Source organism: Octopus bimaculoides, chromosome 4 (genome assembly GCF_046866305.1).
Source record: "Octopus bimaculoides isolate indiv1 chromosome 4, ASM4686630v1, whole genome shotgun sequence".
In the NCBI taxonomy this organism is placed as follows: Eukaryota; Metazoa; Mollusca; class Cephalopoda; order Octopoda; family Octopodidae; genus Octopus; species Octopus bimaculoides.
Genome location: NC_142931.1, coordinates 88,893,036 through 88,912,057, shown reverse-complemented (window position 1 = coordinate 88,912,057; position 19,022 = coordinate 88,893,036). Strand labels below are relative to the sequence as shown.

Below are 19,022 nucleotides of genomic sequence, written 5' to 3'. Positions count from 1 at the left end.
TTTTCATTACCATACCTTAATCTTTCAATACTTACGGTATAATAAGAAGCATTAATTCCTACGTCCTAATGTTTTTTCTTTCGTTGTAGATTACTTTATACCGTAGTAGTTAATTTCGTACCGATTTTACCCTTTAAAAATTAGTTTACATGAAACTCCTACAAGGTACTGCGTGCAGTATGAATGCAATGAGAGCGCTATGAATTATTTGTTCTGTCTATTAAAATGAAGCTTTAAGTGTCCGGATATGCCAACGATGGTTCGACCAGTTTCACTCAGTTTCTTTGCTTTCGCGTACTTCCCTTCAGCTGGACCAGCAGGTTCTGTCAATATTGAGCCTCTGAAAACCGTAGTCGAAGAAAATCCAAATCCAAGTGCACAAAATTTATCAACACTTTTCAATTCCTGTCAAATTTAGGCCATAAAACACCTTCATGATGTAGGAAATATGTCTAAACTTGGCCAGTGGGTCTCTCGTCATCGGCGTGCTTCTCAACTGAAAGAGTCGTCATTGAGGACTAAACATGCTACCAAGTCTTTCCTAACGAGAATCATCATAAGTGATGAAAAGTAGGTTCTCCATAGTCATCTCCAACGAAAACGACCATGGTTTTCACCATGTGGAAAAGAAGAATCCATCCAGAAACCACGACTACACTCGTAAAAAGTTATGCTCTGTTGAGATATGAAGGGTGTCGTCTGTCATGACGTGTTAAGCCGAAAGGAAACAGTTTATGCAGAGAAATATTGTCAAATGGAAGCATTGCACAAAAATTTGCTGCAAAAAGCGCTCATCAATGGTTAACCGTAAAGTGGTATTTCTTTACACACGATAATGCAAGACAACATATTACCCAAGTCACGCAGGAATAGATTACGGCACTAAATATGAAAGTTTCGTGTCATTCTCCTTATTCTCCTGACTTTGTTCCACATTACATCATATTTTCAGATCATTGTAACATTATCTACTGGAAAAAATTGGTGAAGAGGTAAAAAATGTTACTGAGAGTTACTTTGCTTCGAAACCCTGAAGAATTTTACGCCTGAGTGATCAATAATTTGTCAAACAGGTGGGATTATGTTATCAAGAATGAGTTGAAATATTTTGATAGAAACCAGCATGACCGCAGCCACTTGGCTGAAACACATAAATAAATAAATATGAGCATCTAGAAATGCAAGAAGGCTATCTTTCTAATTTAATACGTATGCTTATCTATATAAATACACACACACACGCACACGACAATATCACACCGTCCCTTACCCCTACCATAAATTATCGTTATAGTAATAACTGACGCTAAAGCTTTCCGCTCAACAAATCTACTATATTTATCTAAAAGTCCTAGAATTATCTACCATAATACCCCAAGAAAGTTTCTAGAGATAAATATAAGATCCAAGGATCGAGCTGTTTGAAGAAGGTTATCTTCAAGCAATTTGTAGTAAATATAAGAAACAACTTTCAGAGACAATAGTGGTTTAATGAGACGGAAGGTTGTGGATTATTTTCTTATTGAAGAATGATACATTGAGAAATGTTTTTTTTTTTATATTTCACGGTAGGCAACCAGTGTTGCCGGGTATGCGAATAAGAATACAAGATTTAAGGAATGAAGTCGATAAGATCCAGGCTACATATGTTTCATAGTGAGCGGAACCTCGGGAGTGATAAATATCCAAGTGAGGTGTATACCGTAGGCTACTCTTCAGGCCAAGGATATCTTGATTAAATGAAAGTTTACATCAACGCAAGGAGGTACATGTTAACACATGGAAGATTCAATCAGAATGTGTAGAGAACACAGTAGGAGTGGAGAATATAAATGCATAGAGGAATTAGGAATAAAAGAAGGAAAAAAAGAAAAAAAACATAAGGAAGTGAGAAGACTGAGGAATTTAAGTAAGGTCATTTGACAGGAAGTATTCAATAGGGCTACTTTGGCCGAATCACCGAAATTAGCAAGGGGAGTAAAATTTGAAAAAAGGGTAATGTAGAGGGAAGATGGTGAGGAAATATTTTTGGTCAAGGGGGAGAAAAAAGTATGCATGAAGAAATCAAGAGAGAATGGGGAAGACTGGTTGCGACTACAACTAGCTTTCAGTTAAGGGATGTATATTGCGTGCGGTGAGCGTGTTTCCAGTATGAAATAGTAGAAGTGTATGTTGGTGTATGTAAATTTACAAAAGGGGGAGTAGGATGGGGAGGCAGGTCAAATAAGAGAAAAAAGTGTGTAAATGGTAAGGAAAGATACGGAATTAAAGCGAAGATATATTGGTTTAATATATAGTGGTAGTGAGGATAAATAAGAGAAAATTTATGAAGGTTAGGGGAAAAAGAAGCAGTATGAAATTGTTATTTGCATTTTGAGAATAGAGTTAGTGATCGATGTTTGCAGGTAAAAGTTATACTTTGCGTTCATTAAGATAATCCGTGGATTGCACAGTAGCTAAGACCTCGGCTATGCAGAGATTACACTTGTTATAATAGCTTCTGCATGGTTTGGCATGGGTAACTATGGGCCACTTGAGAGTGTAAGGGGTTGAATTAATCTTTAGGTTATTGATAAGCTGAGATAACGATGTACTGTTGGATTTTGTTTGGGATTTGAAACTGGAGTAGTGGTTGCTCACTCTAGCTTTGAAGGTGGTGCTGCATGAATCGATATATATGTAGCCACAGCTGGCAGCTGATATTGTATACTTGTAAATGATGTTCTTTTGTGAGACAGCAGTTGTCTAAAGGACAGGAGGTTAGTCGTCTGAAGCTGCATAGGTTTGTAGGGGATGTTCCGGATGAACTTGTGATGGGATTGTTATTTAGTGAGGAACTGGTGCTAGGTTCATTATTATTGCTGGCATTAAGATTAATATTTTTAGGGAGTTGAGGGTGGTGTTGTAGGGTTGTACAATATGATAATTATCGTGTCCGGTGGGTGGTATCGTCTGTGTCGATCTTTATTTTTACAAGAGGTATAGTTGGGTGTTGTGGTAAATTTAAGGATCGGGTATTGGTAGCGGAATTATAGTTGGAGTTATGAGGATTCGTGTTGTTGAGGCGGTCAATTGGTGTTTTGGGTTTATATGTATGGAGCTGGGGGCTATGTTGAGTTAAATTATTAGGGTTGGGGTTTGCTGGTTGTGGATTTCCGAGTTTCTTGTTGTTAAGATGTCGGATAAGTCCGGCAATGTTGTTGTTGTTGGTGGTGGAATAGAACAATTTTATAGATTAGGGGTTAAATATTTTCCTAATAGGGCTAGATTTAGGGAAATATTTTTCGAGTAGGGTGAAGAAGAGTTTAGGTCCTCAAGTCTGAACATTAAGAGCGGACGCTGGAACCAGACAACGTCCCGGGTTCTTGTTCGTTTAATCTGATTAGTGGTGTTAATTGGGTGGGGATAGGTTTTCGGAGGTGCACGCTGGTGTCTGTTTCGGTGAGAGTGTAGTTTGGACGAATATCGGAGTGGTGGGATGGGGAATTTTACGTTTATTATATGGTGGTGGTGGGTGAACTGGTTTCAGTTCTGGGTTTAGTGGAAGGAGGAATATTCCACATGGGGATATATTCGATTGAGTTATTATAGCTGGCACGTGTAAGGCACAGTTGCAATATTTTGCATATTGATGGAATAAATCTTTACTAACAGATAGTGTGGAAATCCGGTAGGAAACGTTTTCCACAATAGATTTTAGGACACAGTGTGGTGGTAGCTGGAGGAGAAGGTCACGTAGTTTAGATTTTTCTTGAGGTTTGTGGTATGGGTAGAAGCTTTGGTTTTTCAAGTCTAGGGTTATGTCCAAGAAATTAGAAGTATTAACGTTGTTACAGGAGGTGCTAAGGCCGACGTTTTTTAAAAAACTTCTTAATCTTTTTCTAGTCTGTTCGATTTTCCGTTGCTAGAATTTTGGATTGCTAACAGAGCGTCGTTTCTGTATAGACTACTGGAGATGTTAGGGAATTGTTCATGGAACCGTTAAGTAGGTAATGCCCTCTAAGGTCCGTAACTTGGGCGAAGTCACTGGCCCCATGAGGATGTCAAAAATTTGGGCGTATCCTTGCGGGCCCAGGATTTCCCATCAAACAGTATGATATTGCGGCGGGCTGCTAATATATCAATATTGTCACAAGGGAAGTTGGAATGTTTTTGGCGAAAATTAGGGCCTTATTTAGAAGAATAGGGTATAGGCTGGAGTAGTATTGATCAATGTCGATTTGTATATATTCAAAGGTGTGCTTCGGGCGTAGAGAATTGAACCACTGGATAGCTTGACTGGTTTTGGTCCAAAGTTTCAATGTAGATGTGGTGGAAAGTTGGGGCCTTGTCGCTAAAGGTGTGTGGAGCTGCATATTGTCATCGTGAATGTTAATTGTTTGCAGATTCTTATTCGGCTTCTTACTCGTGATTGCTACTCAAAGATTTCTGAATGTCTCACTATACCACTCGCTGTTTAAAGCACAACTATGTTCCAGGAAATCAAGGAAAATAACACCCTTGTCTACCCCAAAAATTTACCAATGTTACATAAGGACCCCAAATTAAAGGAAATTTTACACACACATAAAATCACAACCGAAATCACGAAAAAAGATCCTCACTAAGGCAAAATTATTTTCCAAAATAACAGATGCAAAAGTGAAAAAATGTGGTCGACCAAATTGCGCAACATGCCCAAACATTCTAGAAGGATCAGAATTCCTTTTCAAAGAAGGACAAAAATTCAAAATCAAATCTGACTGTACTTGTGCTTCAGAAAATCTGATTTATGTCATAAGATGCTCGGGCTGCCACCAAAACTACATAGGGTCCACGGGATTATCGCTCAGACGTAGATGCACTCTGCATCGACAGCAGATTGCATTTCCAGAATACAGAATGATACCCTTTGCAAATAGGTTAGAATTATGATCTGTGTGTTTTATAGGCCCAAGTATCATAAATGTTATGCCTTGCAATTTTATTATGATAGTTTTAGGCATTAAATTGATTTTAAATTATTTCATGCTATTTTTGTTACTGAATTGTAACACATGTTCAATTTTATAATTTCAATGTTATATATTGCTTAACTTTGATATTGTAAATAACAATCAATTTAGTACACTTCAAATGTTAAAGAACAATAAATAATTTAATATCGAAATACAACTGAAGATTTTGATTATTGAAATAAACTGGAACGACATTTACTGATTGTTACGTTTGAATGACGTAATCACGTGAGAAATGTTTTTGATTTTCGTCGCTTGACACTACACTATACTTTCTAAACAAATGAGTTACGTTTAATTTCGCAGAAGAACGACCATGGATTTTGCAGATGTTGCTAGAAGATTAAACTCTGTACATGAAATGGAAAGACGGCAAAAGAAAGTCCGTAATTATTTTCGAGAAGGTCACCATAGTTTTCAACCTGAAGATCGTAAGGCTGTGGTTAACTGGATGATAGCATGCGCAAATAATTTCAACGCTCCTCTGGAAGTTCTCCACCTATCAGTTGTATTATTTGACTTATTCCTGTCTTCTAGAAACTCACCACCGATTTCAAGCGAAAAACTGCAATGTGTTGGAGCAACATGTCTTAAAGTCGCTTTTGACACGATATTTCTTCGTACAACAGATGAGGGTTTGAATATTACTCTTATGACTGCTGCAGTCGACCCAGAGTCTCCAGAGGAGGAGCTTCATAGGATGCACATGTCGGTTGCTGAATGTTTTCATGGTAGGATGTTTTTTATGACTCCCTATATCTTCATTTCGTATTACCAGGTTATTCTCAAAGTAAAACCTCGTCACGATTTGTTTCATTTCATGAACTATTTAGCGGAACTAGTGCTATATGATGACTTTCTCTCCGTAAGAAATTACTTTAGACCAAGTCTTATTGCGGCAGCTAATCTTTATACGGGGTTAATTGCCTTTCACTTCTGTAACGCATGGATTCGGGACTTGTCAGATCTGACAGGGTATACTGGACAAGAGGAAGACTTGCGAGTTGTTCATGAACGCATGAAATTGTTATTATTATCAGCTTCTCTTGAACACAGGAAACATGCAACACAGGCAAGATACAGCACTCAAAGGAACCACAAAGTGAGCACTATGGATTATTCAGACGTTTATTAAAATTTTAAAACATTTGTGGTCTTTTTCTCTTAGGCTTTCACTTTTCAATTCCTTCAATTTTGTTACAGCTGATTTCAAATTTGGTGTATTGATGTTGTTATGCATGCTAATTATGGAATTTTGGTTTTTGAATTTTCGATTAAAAAAATGTATTAATTGTTTACATGAGCTGAACAATATTATTACAATTTATTACAGTATTTATTACAATTTATTCGCAAACAAACGTCATTGAGGAATTTTTCTATTTAAATTGTTTGCATGCCTGTTCGAACGTTTGTTTTGCATTCTTTTGTTAGACAGAAAAACTAATGGGTCTTTTCTGTTGCTGTGACAGTGTTTGAAAGTTAAAATTTTCAAATTTGGTATGTTGATGTAAGTTTTCACATTAAATCTGATTTTCGTATTTACTTGTCCCAGAAAACTATAAAAAAAATGTTCACTAAGAATGTAACTAATTGATTAACCCCAGATCAACCAACGCTAAACTCCAACGCTAAACCCTCAGCCTAATCCTAAACCCTAATTCAAACCTTAAACTCCAACGCAAAACCCTACTCTAACCCTAAATCCTAAACCCTAAACCCTAATTGTAATTCCAAAGCTCAACCCTAAACCCTAACTCTAGCCGTACATCCTAAGTTTAACCCTAAACCTCAAACTTAAAATCCGACTCTAACTCTAGTGAATATCAAACTTTCGATTTTGAATTTTCGTCATTAATTGTTTACATGAACCGAACTATAGTAGTATAACATACAGTTTGTCTTTTTGTAATTTTTCGTAATATATAGCTTCCATTTTGTTTTATAAAAGTTATTACGCAGAAATTGCCTGCTTCCAAACCCTGTTTTCTGATTGAGTAAAAATAATCATACTTCAAACCGCTGTAACATTTTTCTAAAACTTTTCTGGAACAAGTGAATAACAGCAACAGATTCAACGTGAAAAATTACATCAATACACTAAATTTGGAAATTTTCATTTAATTAAAAGATTTCAAAACGTGAAAGCCAGACAGAAAATATCCCTTTTGGGGACTTGTATTGTAAAAATACTAAACACACAACAACGCACGCACACGCACACAAACACACACACCCACCCACACACACACACACACACACACACACACACACACACACACACACACACACACACACACACACACACACACACACACACAATTTTATAGGGTAAAAGTTGTTTATTTCGAATTACAGTATCAGACCATCAGAAGAATTTCTAGATATTTTAGAACAAAAGTTTTTCCCAGTCTGGTGGGGGAATCTTTATAATAATAATGTGTTCACTATAAAAATGGCAGCAAAGAAACCTAATTTACTCCATATCCTGAAGATGAGGTTGAGAAACATTGCTGACAAAGGTGGATTTGGAAACTTTATTGTTTGAAACGAACTATAAAGGCCTGATAGGCAATATACATACATACATACATACATTTGCAGATACTCCACCCAGACTACAAGTTCAGATTCATACACGTGATTGTTGGGGCATTGGGATATGTAACAAACTGCCTCAACAAAAACCTGGAAAAATTAGGGTTCTCAAAACCTGAAAGAAAAAGGCTGATTAGAAGACTACAGATTCAAGCCATCAATGGAACTGTAAAGATATGTAAAACTTTCCAAAAATTTAGCACATAAATACATATGCATGCATCAAGACATAAAAACGCATCCATAAAACAAACATACAAATCTGCGCATACACTAACACCAAATACTGCACACACACACATATGCACAAATACCTAGATGATGTTGATAAAATTTCCAATGAAGGAGCCTTGAATCTATGTTAGAGTCCGGCTCTTTCTCTATGGACAAGAAATACAGAAATGAAACTGATTGATAACATACATACATACATACATACATATATATATATATATATATATATATATATATATATATATGTGTGTGTGTGTGTGTGTGTGTGTGTGTGTGTGTGTGTGTGTGTGTGTGTGTGTGTGTGTGTGTAAAGAGTGTGATTCACACTCTTTACCACTTCATACTAAAAATATCCGCCTATGGATATAATAATAGATTACTTTATTTTTTCTGTCTCCGATGAAGGGAAGTACTGGATCTTCCCAGAAACAGCTGTAAGACTCTATCCATAAAATACTTCTCCAACCTTACCATTGCTCTCTTTATCTTTTTATTTTTATATATTTACATATACACACGCTAATGCACGATTTATAATACCCAATCCTGTTCATACAACGACTGGGGCAAACTAGTCGGTATACATCACTTACTCGGTATTACCTGTATCTTCTTGGGTTTGGTTAAATCCAATACCCTCCTCAACCTTATATATATATATATATATATATATATATATATATATAATAATATTAGGGACAAAATCCAAAATTACAGGTAAAAAACTCAATTAAAATCAATTTATAAAAAAATAAAATTAAATTGAGCCTTATAGATAAAGTATATATAAAATATATAGTTTTAGGGAAAATAACCAATTTTCAAGAACTCATCGATGAAAATCCACTATCACATATAGAAAAATTAATAATTAAAAGCACAATAAATGAGTATAATATAAAGTAAAGTAAATATCATAAGATAAATATAATAAAAAGATTACACGTGTTTCATAACCAATTTTCAAATAGAAAAGAAATTTAAATCGATTAAAATCATTTAAAATCAATTGAAATTATCGAAAATAAGTTCTATTCAAAAATATAGCTACTCGTCAGATCGTAAGTAGAACAATAATTAGATATATATCTCAACCAACAATAAGTACCAAATGAATTAATATGAAATACTTATTATATAAAGATAGAAAAATTATTTAAAAAATATCATAATATCAAAATAATAACCATTCAATAATCATCCCTTCATCCATTATAATAACATGTATATTATATACAAAAAACATCTTACATAAATTATCATTGTTTTAAATTATCATTGTTTTAAATACAAGTTGAACGAAGTTTAAGTTTAAAATAATAATGAAGATAAAATTAGTACATATTTAACTGGTGTAATAGTTAAAGCTATACTATTTAAAGCTAAAGACGTTTATTTAATTATAATTAAAGATCAATTGAATAATAGAAAAATACAAGATTATTTATTTCTACAAACGTAATAATAAAAAATATGAATGAAAAAATTATGAATGGAAAAAATTATGAATGAAAAAAATAGGAAAGAAAAAATTATTAAGAATAAAAGGTTAAACTTTATATATATATACAAAGTTTTGATTTAAAAAAAAACTTTAACGATATTATAAACTATAAAGATTAATAATTAATCAAATAATATTAATCAAAAATAATCGAAAATATATCAACACTATTCCAATCGAAGTTCTAATATTATGTTGAAATGAAACTATAACTTCTAAATAATTTAGTGTTAAATAAGTTATCTATTAAAATAATCTATAAAGAACCAAATGAATAGTATAAAAACAAGAATACATATTATTTTCAAATAGTAGAAAATCTTTAGCAAAGTGAAAACAGTACTTATCCAAATTTTTCCGTAATTCATCGGCTGCAGAGGTAAACCTCTTTTTGACCTTTTATTGCCCACATTTTGTTGGAATTTTTTGTATATAAGGTGTGTGAAGCACCTAACTTTCTTTTTATTGTGTTTTCAAGGTAGGAATTGGCCCTTAGGGGCAGTTTCAACCTTTTTAAAATTATATATTTTCTTCTCGACATTGAAAAATGTCGAGAAACATAGTCATAGAACGCTGGACAGAAACATTGATGAACGAACATTTTCCTAGACTTGAGACGCTAGGAGAACAAAAAAATAAGTCATGCACGCGCACACACACCAAAACAACAACAGACATCGAAAAAAAGAATGAAGCAACAGATTCTAAAGTCAAAACTGTCAACGTCATGGATACTGTTAACAGCCCTGTCACCACCACCAACACCAACAACAAAAACAAAACTGTAACCAAGGTTACAAAACCATGCGTAAAAACCGTCACAAATGTCTCTGACGTAAGCACCATTGCTGCTGACGCCATCACCACCACCAACAACAACAACAACAAGAACAACAACAACAACAACAACAACAGCAAGGACGCAAATTTATCGGCCGTCAGCACCGACACCACCACATGTTCAACAAACTCTGCTGCCGCTACCACCACCTTTGAACCCGGCAGTACCAACACCAACATAAACAAAAATGTTCCAAAGAACATGTCCGCCAGCACAACAAAAACAAATTTCGCCGATGCTATAAAGGAAAAAAGGAGAATAGTGACATTCACACAACAACAAATTAAAAACACAAAATCCCTTCTTACGAAAGAAGGCGATGATGTTAAAATAAACATTCCAAAAGAAATTATAGAACAAAAAAACAAAAAATGCATCATTTATAAACTGGTAAACACAAAAACCAGACGGGCAGAAAATTTTAACACATATAAGATCGAGATGTGTCTTAAACCTGTATGGGCTCATCAAGAGCATGTCACGTTGGGACGGAAATTTGTCACGGTACAGGTGAGATTCATAAATGAAAATTTAGCGAAGCAATTTTCGACACTCTCTCTCCGTACAGATAACTTGGTGATGATACCGAGTTATCTTGGACAGAGAGTGACCAAAGTAATTATAAAAAACGTGCCAGCAGAAGTGGAGACCCAATGGGTAGCATCGGCCGTATGCCTCGAAATGGAGGAGGCAAATATTTTGGAAATTACGTTCGTAGAGGAAAAGAACTGGGGGGGGGATCTGGAAATCCTTCTCCACATCACGGAGAAGGCTTCACGGAAGATTCCTCCAAACATTAGACTGGTGGAGGAACACAAACTGTATGTGGTGGTAGAGGGCAGGCGGCCTCGCTGTTACTTATGCAACAACGAGGCACATCTGAAAAAGGACTGCCCACTGGCCGCTAAACAAAAACAACAACAACAGAAGCAACTACCAAATACCCCCAACAGAAAAACTTTACTACCAACACCACCAGCAACACAAAAAACAACAACAAAAATATCAGCAATAACCACAACAGAAAAGACAACAGAAACTGCAAAAACAGAAGAGAAAAAAAAAGAAAATTCCAAGACTGCCTCTCCCTCCCCCATATCACATACACCACACACAAATAACAAGCAGCCAACACCAACAAAAACAGCAACACAAACACTCACAGAAACACACACAGACGCACAAAATTTGCCGTTACCTCTTTCTGACTTCTCAGAACTCTCATCGGATGAAGAGAGTGGGGAAGGGTGGCAAATAGCTACGAAAGGAAAGAGGAAGCGCAGTAAGAAGAAAGCAAAACAAAATGCAAACACAAACAAAGCAGGGAGATTCACATCTCCCGAAAATACTCCTAACACCAATAGTAATATACAAAAAACAATGCTAACAACAATAGACAGTACAAACACAGAGTTGATGAATTACATCAACTCTAAAACAAACATCACAAATAACGACATCAAAACAAACAACCACCCACAGACAACACCGCCAAAACACATTAAAATTTACCATGTATCACCAGCATTGCACCACAAAATAAAATCCCTCTACCCCAAATCGGTAGGGGGATGTCAAAAATATTTGTGCAAGAAATTGTACAATAGCCTCCTTGGTGAAAAATCCAAGGAGGAAACAAAACTTGCAAACAGTAAGTAGCTCACTTTTCCTTTCCTTTTGTGTTTTAAAGCACATGTATAAATAGAATCATGGTGAAGATTGGTTGTGTGAACGTGCGTAGCTTGGGTTCCCCTTGGAAACAAGGGTACCTCTTAAATGACATCAAGTCACACAATTTGGATATCATAACCATTAGTGAGACCAGACTCCATGAACTGCGGGCCCTAAAGTCCATGTTTGGCGGACAGTTTAACATTTATTTTTCTCCCTGTCTGCCGAGGATGGGCGGTAGTGGCACGGCGGTTCTTTTTCGCAAGAGTCTGGATCTCCAAGTAAAGACGATATTTACGGACCCGGAGGGTAGACTGGTTGTCCTAGATGTGGACGGCAGCGATGGAGGCGCTTTTCGGCTGCTGGCAGTTTATGTGCCTCCTTTAACAGGTCGGTCGGACTTCTTTCGACGTCTAGAAGTATTCCTGGGAACGTCTCGTCCCTTACTTTTAGTGGGGGATTGGAATGCTACCTTGGACACGCATCTAGACTACGTGGGGAGTGACAAAACTAGAAGGGGATGCAAAGGCCCCAGAGACCTGCTCAGACGCTACCAGTTGTCTGTCAGGTACCGACTCGACCACCCAAATGTGCAAACGTGGACTTGGAGCAACCGCATTGGGTCGTCGAGATCGTATCTAGATAGGATAGTGTGTAGGACAAGAGATAGAGATAGTTTAGGATGTCCACAATTCCACATAGTCAGCTACACGGATCACAAACTTGTGACGTGTGCACTAGACTTAGATAAGGCACATAGGCAGGGTCCCGGTTACTGGAATCTAAACGCGTCTTTCCCGTCGAGACAGGTTTTCAGAGACCGGATTAGCACGTTAGTAAAGAAGGCTTTGACGGGAGCCATCGTCAACAACAAATGGTGGTTTGCCCTCAAGAGAGCAGTAAGGGCGGAAGCAATAAGGTATATCAGGGCACTAGCTGTAGAGAGGAACAGAGTAGAGGGGGAGCTAGTGATAAAGTTAGAAGAGGCATTGCGAAGTGGCATCGCATCCGACGTTTTAGCGGCGAGGTTGGCCCTCGACCAACACTTCAATGCTAAACACGAAGGGTGCGCTGTTAGGGCAAGGATGCGTGCTCTGAGGAATGAAGGTGTTGGAGCCGCACGAGAGACCCGGGTGGCGGAGGCGCAGCGGGGTAACAGAGCCACCGTCCGGTCTCTGGTAGACGAACAGGGGCGCGAATTGCTCGAGCCGAGCAAGATGTGCGAGGCGTTTCAGCGGCATTTTGCCCAACTGTTCGGGAGGAGTGGCGAGCGAGAAGGCAGGGTGGACTTTAGTGCCTACCTGCACAGCTTGCCACGACTCTCGGCAAGAGAGGCGGAGTGCTGCGAAGGGGTCATCACGGCGGAGGAGGTGAGGGACGCGATGGCGGGTTGCTCGACGGACAAATCTCCGGGTTTGGATGGTTTGCCCTACGAGCTTTACAACTGTATGCCAGACTTGTTTGGAGACGTCTTGGCGGCCGTGTACTGCAACTCGCAGCAGAACGGGAGCATTCCCGGTTTTGTGAGCCGAGGAGCGGTAACACTGCTGAAGAAAGATCCAAACAAGGGGGACGCCATAGATAACTTTAGGCCCATCACTCTGCTCAATGCAGACTTGAAAATTTTGGCCAAGGTGTTAGCCAAGCGGTTGGCGCTTGTCATCGAGAAACTGGTCGGCAAGGTGCAGACATGCGCCGTGCCGGGCCGGAGCATCCATGACAACCTCCATCTGATGCGCTACATCATAGAGAGGGTAGTTAAGGAACCTGGCGTGGGTGGGGCCCTGATCAATTTGGATCAATCCAAAGCTTTCGATAGGGTAAACCATCGATACTTGGAGGCCGTCCTCGAAGCGGCCGGTTTCGGTCCCGTTTTCCGCGGCTGGATGGCTGCCTTGTACACAGGCATCCGTTCGGTTGTTCGCGTCAATGGACGTCTATCGGGACCCTTCGACATTGCACGTTCGGTTCGTCAGGGATGCCCCTTGTCGCCGCTCCTGTACGTATTGACTCTCGAGCCACTACTGCGGAAGCTGGCGACGCTGAGGGGCATCCCGCGAGAACTGGGGAACAGGACGAGCGTGTCGGCATACGCGGACGACGTCACCGTCATAGCGTCTAGCCACGAGCACATCGAGCTTGTCGGCGATACGCTGAAAGACTACGAAGCGGTGACGGGAGCGAAAATCAACCGGGATAAGTCGGTGGGTTTGCTGCTCGGCACCTGGAGAAGCAAGCCCATAGCGTCCGGCAGCGCCTCAGTAGTGGGACGCTGGACGGACGGTCCGGTCAAGTTGCTCGGAGTCTGGTTCGGTCCGGACCTGCAAACGGAGAAGAACTGGGACGAGGTAACCAGTAGGGTGGCCACTCTCTGCCGGCAATGGCCCGAGAGGAAGCTGTCCCTAAATGGTCGGGCGGAGGTGGCGAACGCGTACATCGCTTCCTTCATCGAATACCGCCTGACTGTCGTGCCTTGTCCCGATCGCGCCATCACCGAAATGGAGCGCATCCTCTTCCGCTTTTTGTGGAAAGGAAGCGTTCCGATGGTGAGGCGATCCGTTTGTTGCCAACACCCGCTGAAAGGAGGGCTGGGTATGCCGTGGTTGATGATGCGCAGACATGCGCTGAGACTGCGACATCTCCGGCTCTACGTAGACGACGGTGAGCAGGTGTGGTCGCCGTTTGTGCGACGCGCTTTCCCGCAGCTCGTCTCCATGACCGAGCTGCAGTCGTGGATCAAAAAGAGGCCGAGGAATGGCAAATGGCACCGTGAGTGTCGCGTTGCTCTGCAACAACTTTGCCGTCCCGGGTCGACCTTGAGCGGCTGCATCACAACGAAGTCATTCTATAGGGGATTAGTGGAGGGCAGGTACGACGACGATCTCGGGGCGAACCTGGGCGTCGACGAGGAATACCTGACCCGGCTGTTCAGGACGACTTTCGGGCCGGGACCTATGGACAACTTCCAGAGATCCCTGGCCTGGCACTGCTACCGAGAAGCGCTACCCGTTCGGGATAAGCTCTATAGACACGGCTCGCGAAATGCGGGGCCGACCTGCCCGAGATGCGGTCAGAGCGACGAAACCGTTCTGCACGCACTCGTGCAGTGTCCAACTATTTCGGAGCTGTGGGCTTATGTCGAACGACTGCTGTCACGTGTGGGACGAGTCGGTTTATCAACCGAGTCTATTGTCAATATCGTCACGCCTCCTTCCTTTAAACGGGAAGGAAGAGCTGTATTTATCGTACTTGTGGCTATGGCGAAAGAATGCATCTGGTGGACGCGTCTGAAAGGATTAGAGACAAATACTTTCCTCTCTGGTCAATCTCTCAACAACTTTTTCAAGTATCACTTCAAAAGGAAGGTGAGAGTAGAGAGGCAAGTGTTGTCTAGCAAATGTTTCGAAAAAAGATGGATACATGTAGCAAGAATGGCACGTATAAATGACTAAGCCACCTTGACCATGATTCTATAAAACATTTTAAAATTTTGTAAACAGAGAGTTACTTACGTTTCTTGCATAAAGAAAAGAAATTTTATTTAACAAACTGTGACACTAAGGACCGAGGTTACCGTGGTCTTTTCGTAGGTTTTTCTTTCCACGGATAACCTCCCCATTTATTGGAATTTTCTGTATTATTTCGTATTTTTTGTAAGTACCCCAAACGTTTTGCGATGTTTTTTTTTCATCGTTGTCCCCACTTTTGTTTGTTTTTTTTTCTGCTTTGTTTTCGCCCCCATCGAAAAGAAAAACTCTACATTTGTATTTTGTCCCTTCTATGTTGAGCCCTGTGTGGCTAATAAAGAAACATATCTATCTATCTATATCTGTCTGTCTGTCTGTCTGTCTGTCTATATCTATCTATCTTATTATATATTTGTAAAGTCCGTCTCTTGCTTCTCTGAGTTTCGCTTGTAAATGCACAAGACCTTCAGGCCGGTTATGAACTACCTGAAGAGTCTTTCTACCTACAGGCGAAATCAGGAGTGGCGCGAAACAGACTTGATCAAAATAAAGTATACCAGATCAGTAATCTCTGTTATGGTACTTAATACTCTTTTTTTCTATCGATCTGATTTAAAATGAAGCATTATTCTTTAATTTGCTGCTTTTCTATACACATACCAAGAAGTTATCTTCCGAAACAATCGTTATTTTAACTGGATACATCTTGTAATCAGAGACACATCTACACCGTCGGATCCTACAAAACCAGTTGTTTAGCACCCCACCCGTGAGGAATCATTGCTATATAAGTCAAAATAATTGTAGTTATTAATAAACATTCTCGTATCTTCCCTCTTTCGTCTCTCTCATTATTCAAGTAAATATATCTATATATACATATAAATATATTTACATATACATATAGATAATGTATGTATGTATGATTGTTTAGTTTTATTTCAAGATTTCTTGGCAACAGAGAAAGAGCCGGTTTCTAATCTAGATCCAAGGTTGCTTCATTGGAATTTCAACACCAACAAGGTATTTTTGTATGATGTATGTATGCATGTATGTATGTATGTATGTATATGTGCAGATTTGCATGTTTTGCTTTATATTTTGCTTTATTGCATATTTTGCTTTCTTTGCATATTTTGCTTTATATAGTGGCATATCTAGACATGCTCATATATACTTAAATGATAAACTTCTGCAAAGTTTTAGAGATATTTACAGATTCAGTGATGGATTGGGTCTGTATATGTATATATATTTATGTGTATATATGTATATACACATATATATATATATTATTACCTAAGTGAGGGTCCTCATCCCTATTCATTCCATTCATGCCTGTCTTAAGAACTTTAGAATTATGTGCTGCAATAATCTGCTCTAGGTTCTTAGTATTGGAAAAACCAAACCTAACACTACGCGTATTAATAATTTTACCGTAACGCGAATTTGCAGGGAAATGCTTACTAATTACCTCCCTAAACTGAGCTACCAAATTCGACTTAACATTTTTACCAAATGGTAAAATAAACCAAAGATAACCATCATTAATATTATTAAAGCCTTTTGCAAAATACCTAAAACATATAGAATTACGCATGACATTATTACGAGTATATCTATGATCATAATTTTTTTTATTATTACTCCTAACCAACCTCACCATATTATTCCTAACATCCCTATCTACTCTAACCTCACCAGATTCAGGTTTAACATAATAAACCTTATCTCTAAAACCAGCCCTATTTAAAGTTTCATTATAAATAGGAGCTTCATAATCGAAAACAACACGATTAGCTGATAACTTAGAAAGCCTAATCGAAATATTTCTAACTAAATTATCAATAATACTTCTAGGGTGGTTACTCCATCTACTTATACATTTCAGATTAGTAGACGGTTTATGGTACGGTCTATACGTATCGTTTTTTATATCAAGTGTCACATCTAAATAATTAGCTAGCGAAACATCATCATCGTAAGTGACACTCATTCCCATCCTATTAAAAAATCTAGATAACCTACCTTTAAGTCTTTGCAAACATTGGATAGAATAATTCCTTATATAAATAAGACAATCGTCCCTATATACACCGCCCCTAACTATAGGGAATTGATCAGTCAATTCATACAAAATATAGGAACCCACTACATCCGCTATTTGAGCTGAGTCAGAACTTCCCATAGGAACATCGAAAGTAATCCTTGCCTTGTTATGAAAGAACCAAAGAGCCTTATTAAGTACGCTAGGATTAATAGATTAATAGAAGCATAAAAATTAGAAATATCAAACTGTATAAATTTAGCATTATTTTTGTTCTCAATAGAACGAAACCACTCAATAACCTGATCAGTTCTAGACCATAAATTCAATTGTAATCCATCAATTATAATAGGAATATACCTATCCAAAATACTTTTACTAATAATCCCAATGTCGGATTTAGCCGGGCAAATAAGCCTCAAGGATGGTTGAGTCCAAAAATTAATTTTATGGTCTTTAAGAAGAAACCGCGGTTCCTTCGGCACTATAGGTTCAGTTCTGCCCGCAATATTATATTTCTCCATCATTTTCTTAACATCCAAATTAGTCTTTCTGAGCGTCCATCCATTTGTAATTTTATAATTTTTTTCAATCTCCTTCCTAAGTAAATTCTTGTAATGCTCCTTATTCAGTTTATAAATATTTCTAGTCTTGTCAGATTTAACGAAAATGTCTTTATCACTTGTCACTTGTTTGGTAACAGTATTAAGATATCTCAAATGCTGGTTTTTGTATGGCGATTCCCCTTACGATAAGAGTAGGAGGTATTGCAACTTGTGCAATCTTGAGTTGTTTTTATTCTATTTTCAAAGCATAAACTAATTAATAAACTAACATATAATGGGTTCAGATGTGTTCACGTTCGCAAACATGCTTATTTTTGGTTTAAATAATTTCATTGTTTATTTTCTCCTATAACTGAATTTTGTTATGATCGGGTATTAGGGTCTGAGTTTTAGTATTTTTAGTTCTGCTATTGCTCTGTTTACTTATTCGTACATCCGTTCATATACATGTGCAAGTGTATATACTTATGCATGTGTATACGTGGAAAAATGTGTGTATATATGTGTATGTATGTGTGTATATATATGTATATGGGTATGTGTATGTATATGTATGTGTGTATGTATGTATATGTATATATATTTATGTGTATATATGTATATGTATATATATATATATATATATGTATGTATGTATGTATATGTAAATATATATATGTATGTATATGTGTGTGTGTATATGTATATATATATATATATATATATATATATATATATATATATATATATATATATATATGTATATATATATGTATGTATGTGTGTATATGTGTGTGTGTGATGTTTTGTATGTGTGTATATATGTATATATATATATATATATATATATATATATATATATATATATATATATGCATATATGTATATATGTAAGTATGTTTTTTGTGTGTGTATATGTATATATAATTTTATAATATATTAAAAATTTTTTTTAATATATTTATATATATATATATATATATATATGTATGTGGATGTATGTGTGTGTGTATGTGTGTGTATAAGTGTGTGTATGTGTGTGTGTATATGAGTATGTGTGTATGTGTTTATGGCTTGTGAATTTTGCTTGTTTGTGTATGCATGCATATGCATGTGAG

General features: G+C 37.8%; 1 protein-coding gene across 1 annotated transcript; it reads left to right on the top strand.

Moving 5' to 3' along the window:
- Window positions 1-5,214: 5,214 nt before the first annotated feature.
- LOC106877718 (G2/mitotic-specific cyclin-A-like) lies at window positions 5,215-6,146 on the top strand. Its single transcript, XM_014926677.2, has one exon. The coding sequence runs from the start codon at window positions 5,314-5,316 to the stop codon at window positions 6,130-6,132; it is 819 nt and encodes a 272-aa protein (XP_014782163.1). The 5' UTR covers window positions 5,215-5,313; the 3' UTR covers window positions 6,133-6,146.
- Window positions 6,147-19,022: the final 12,876 nt, after the last annotated feature.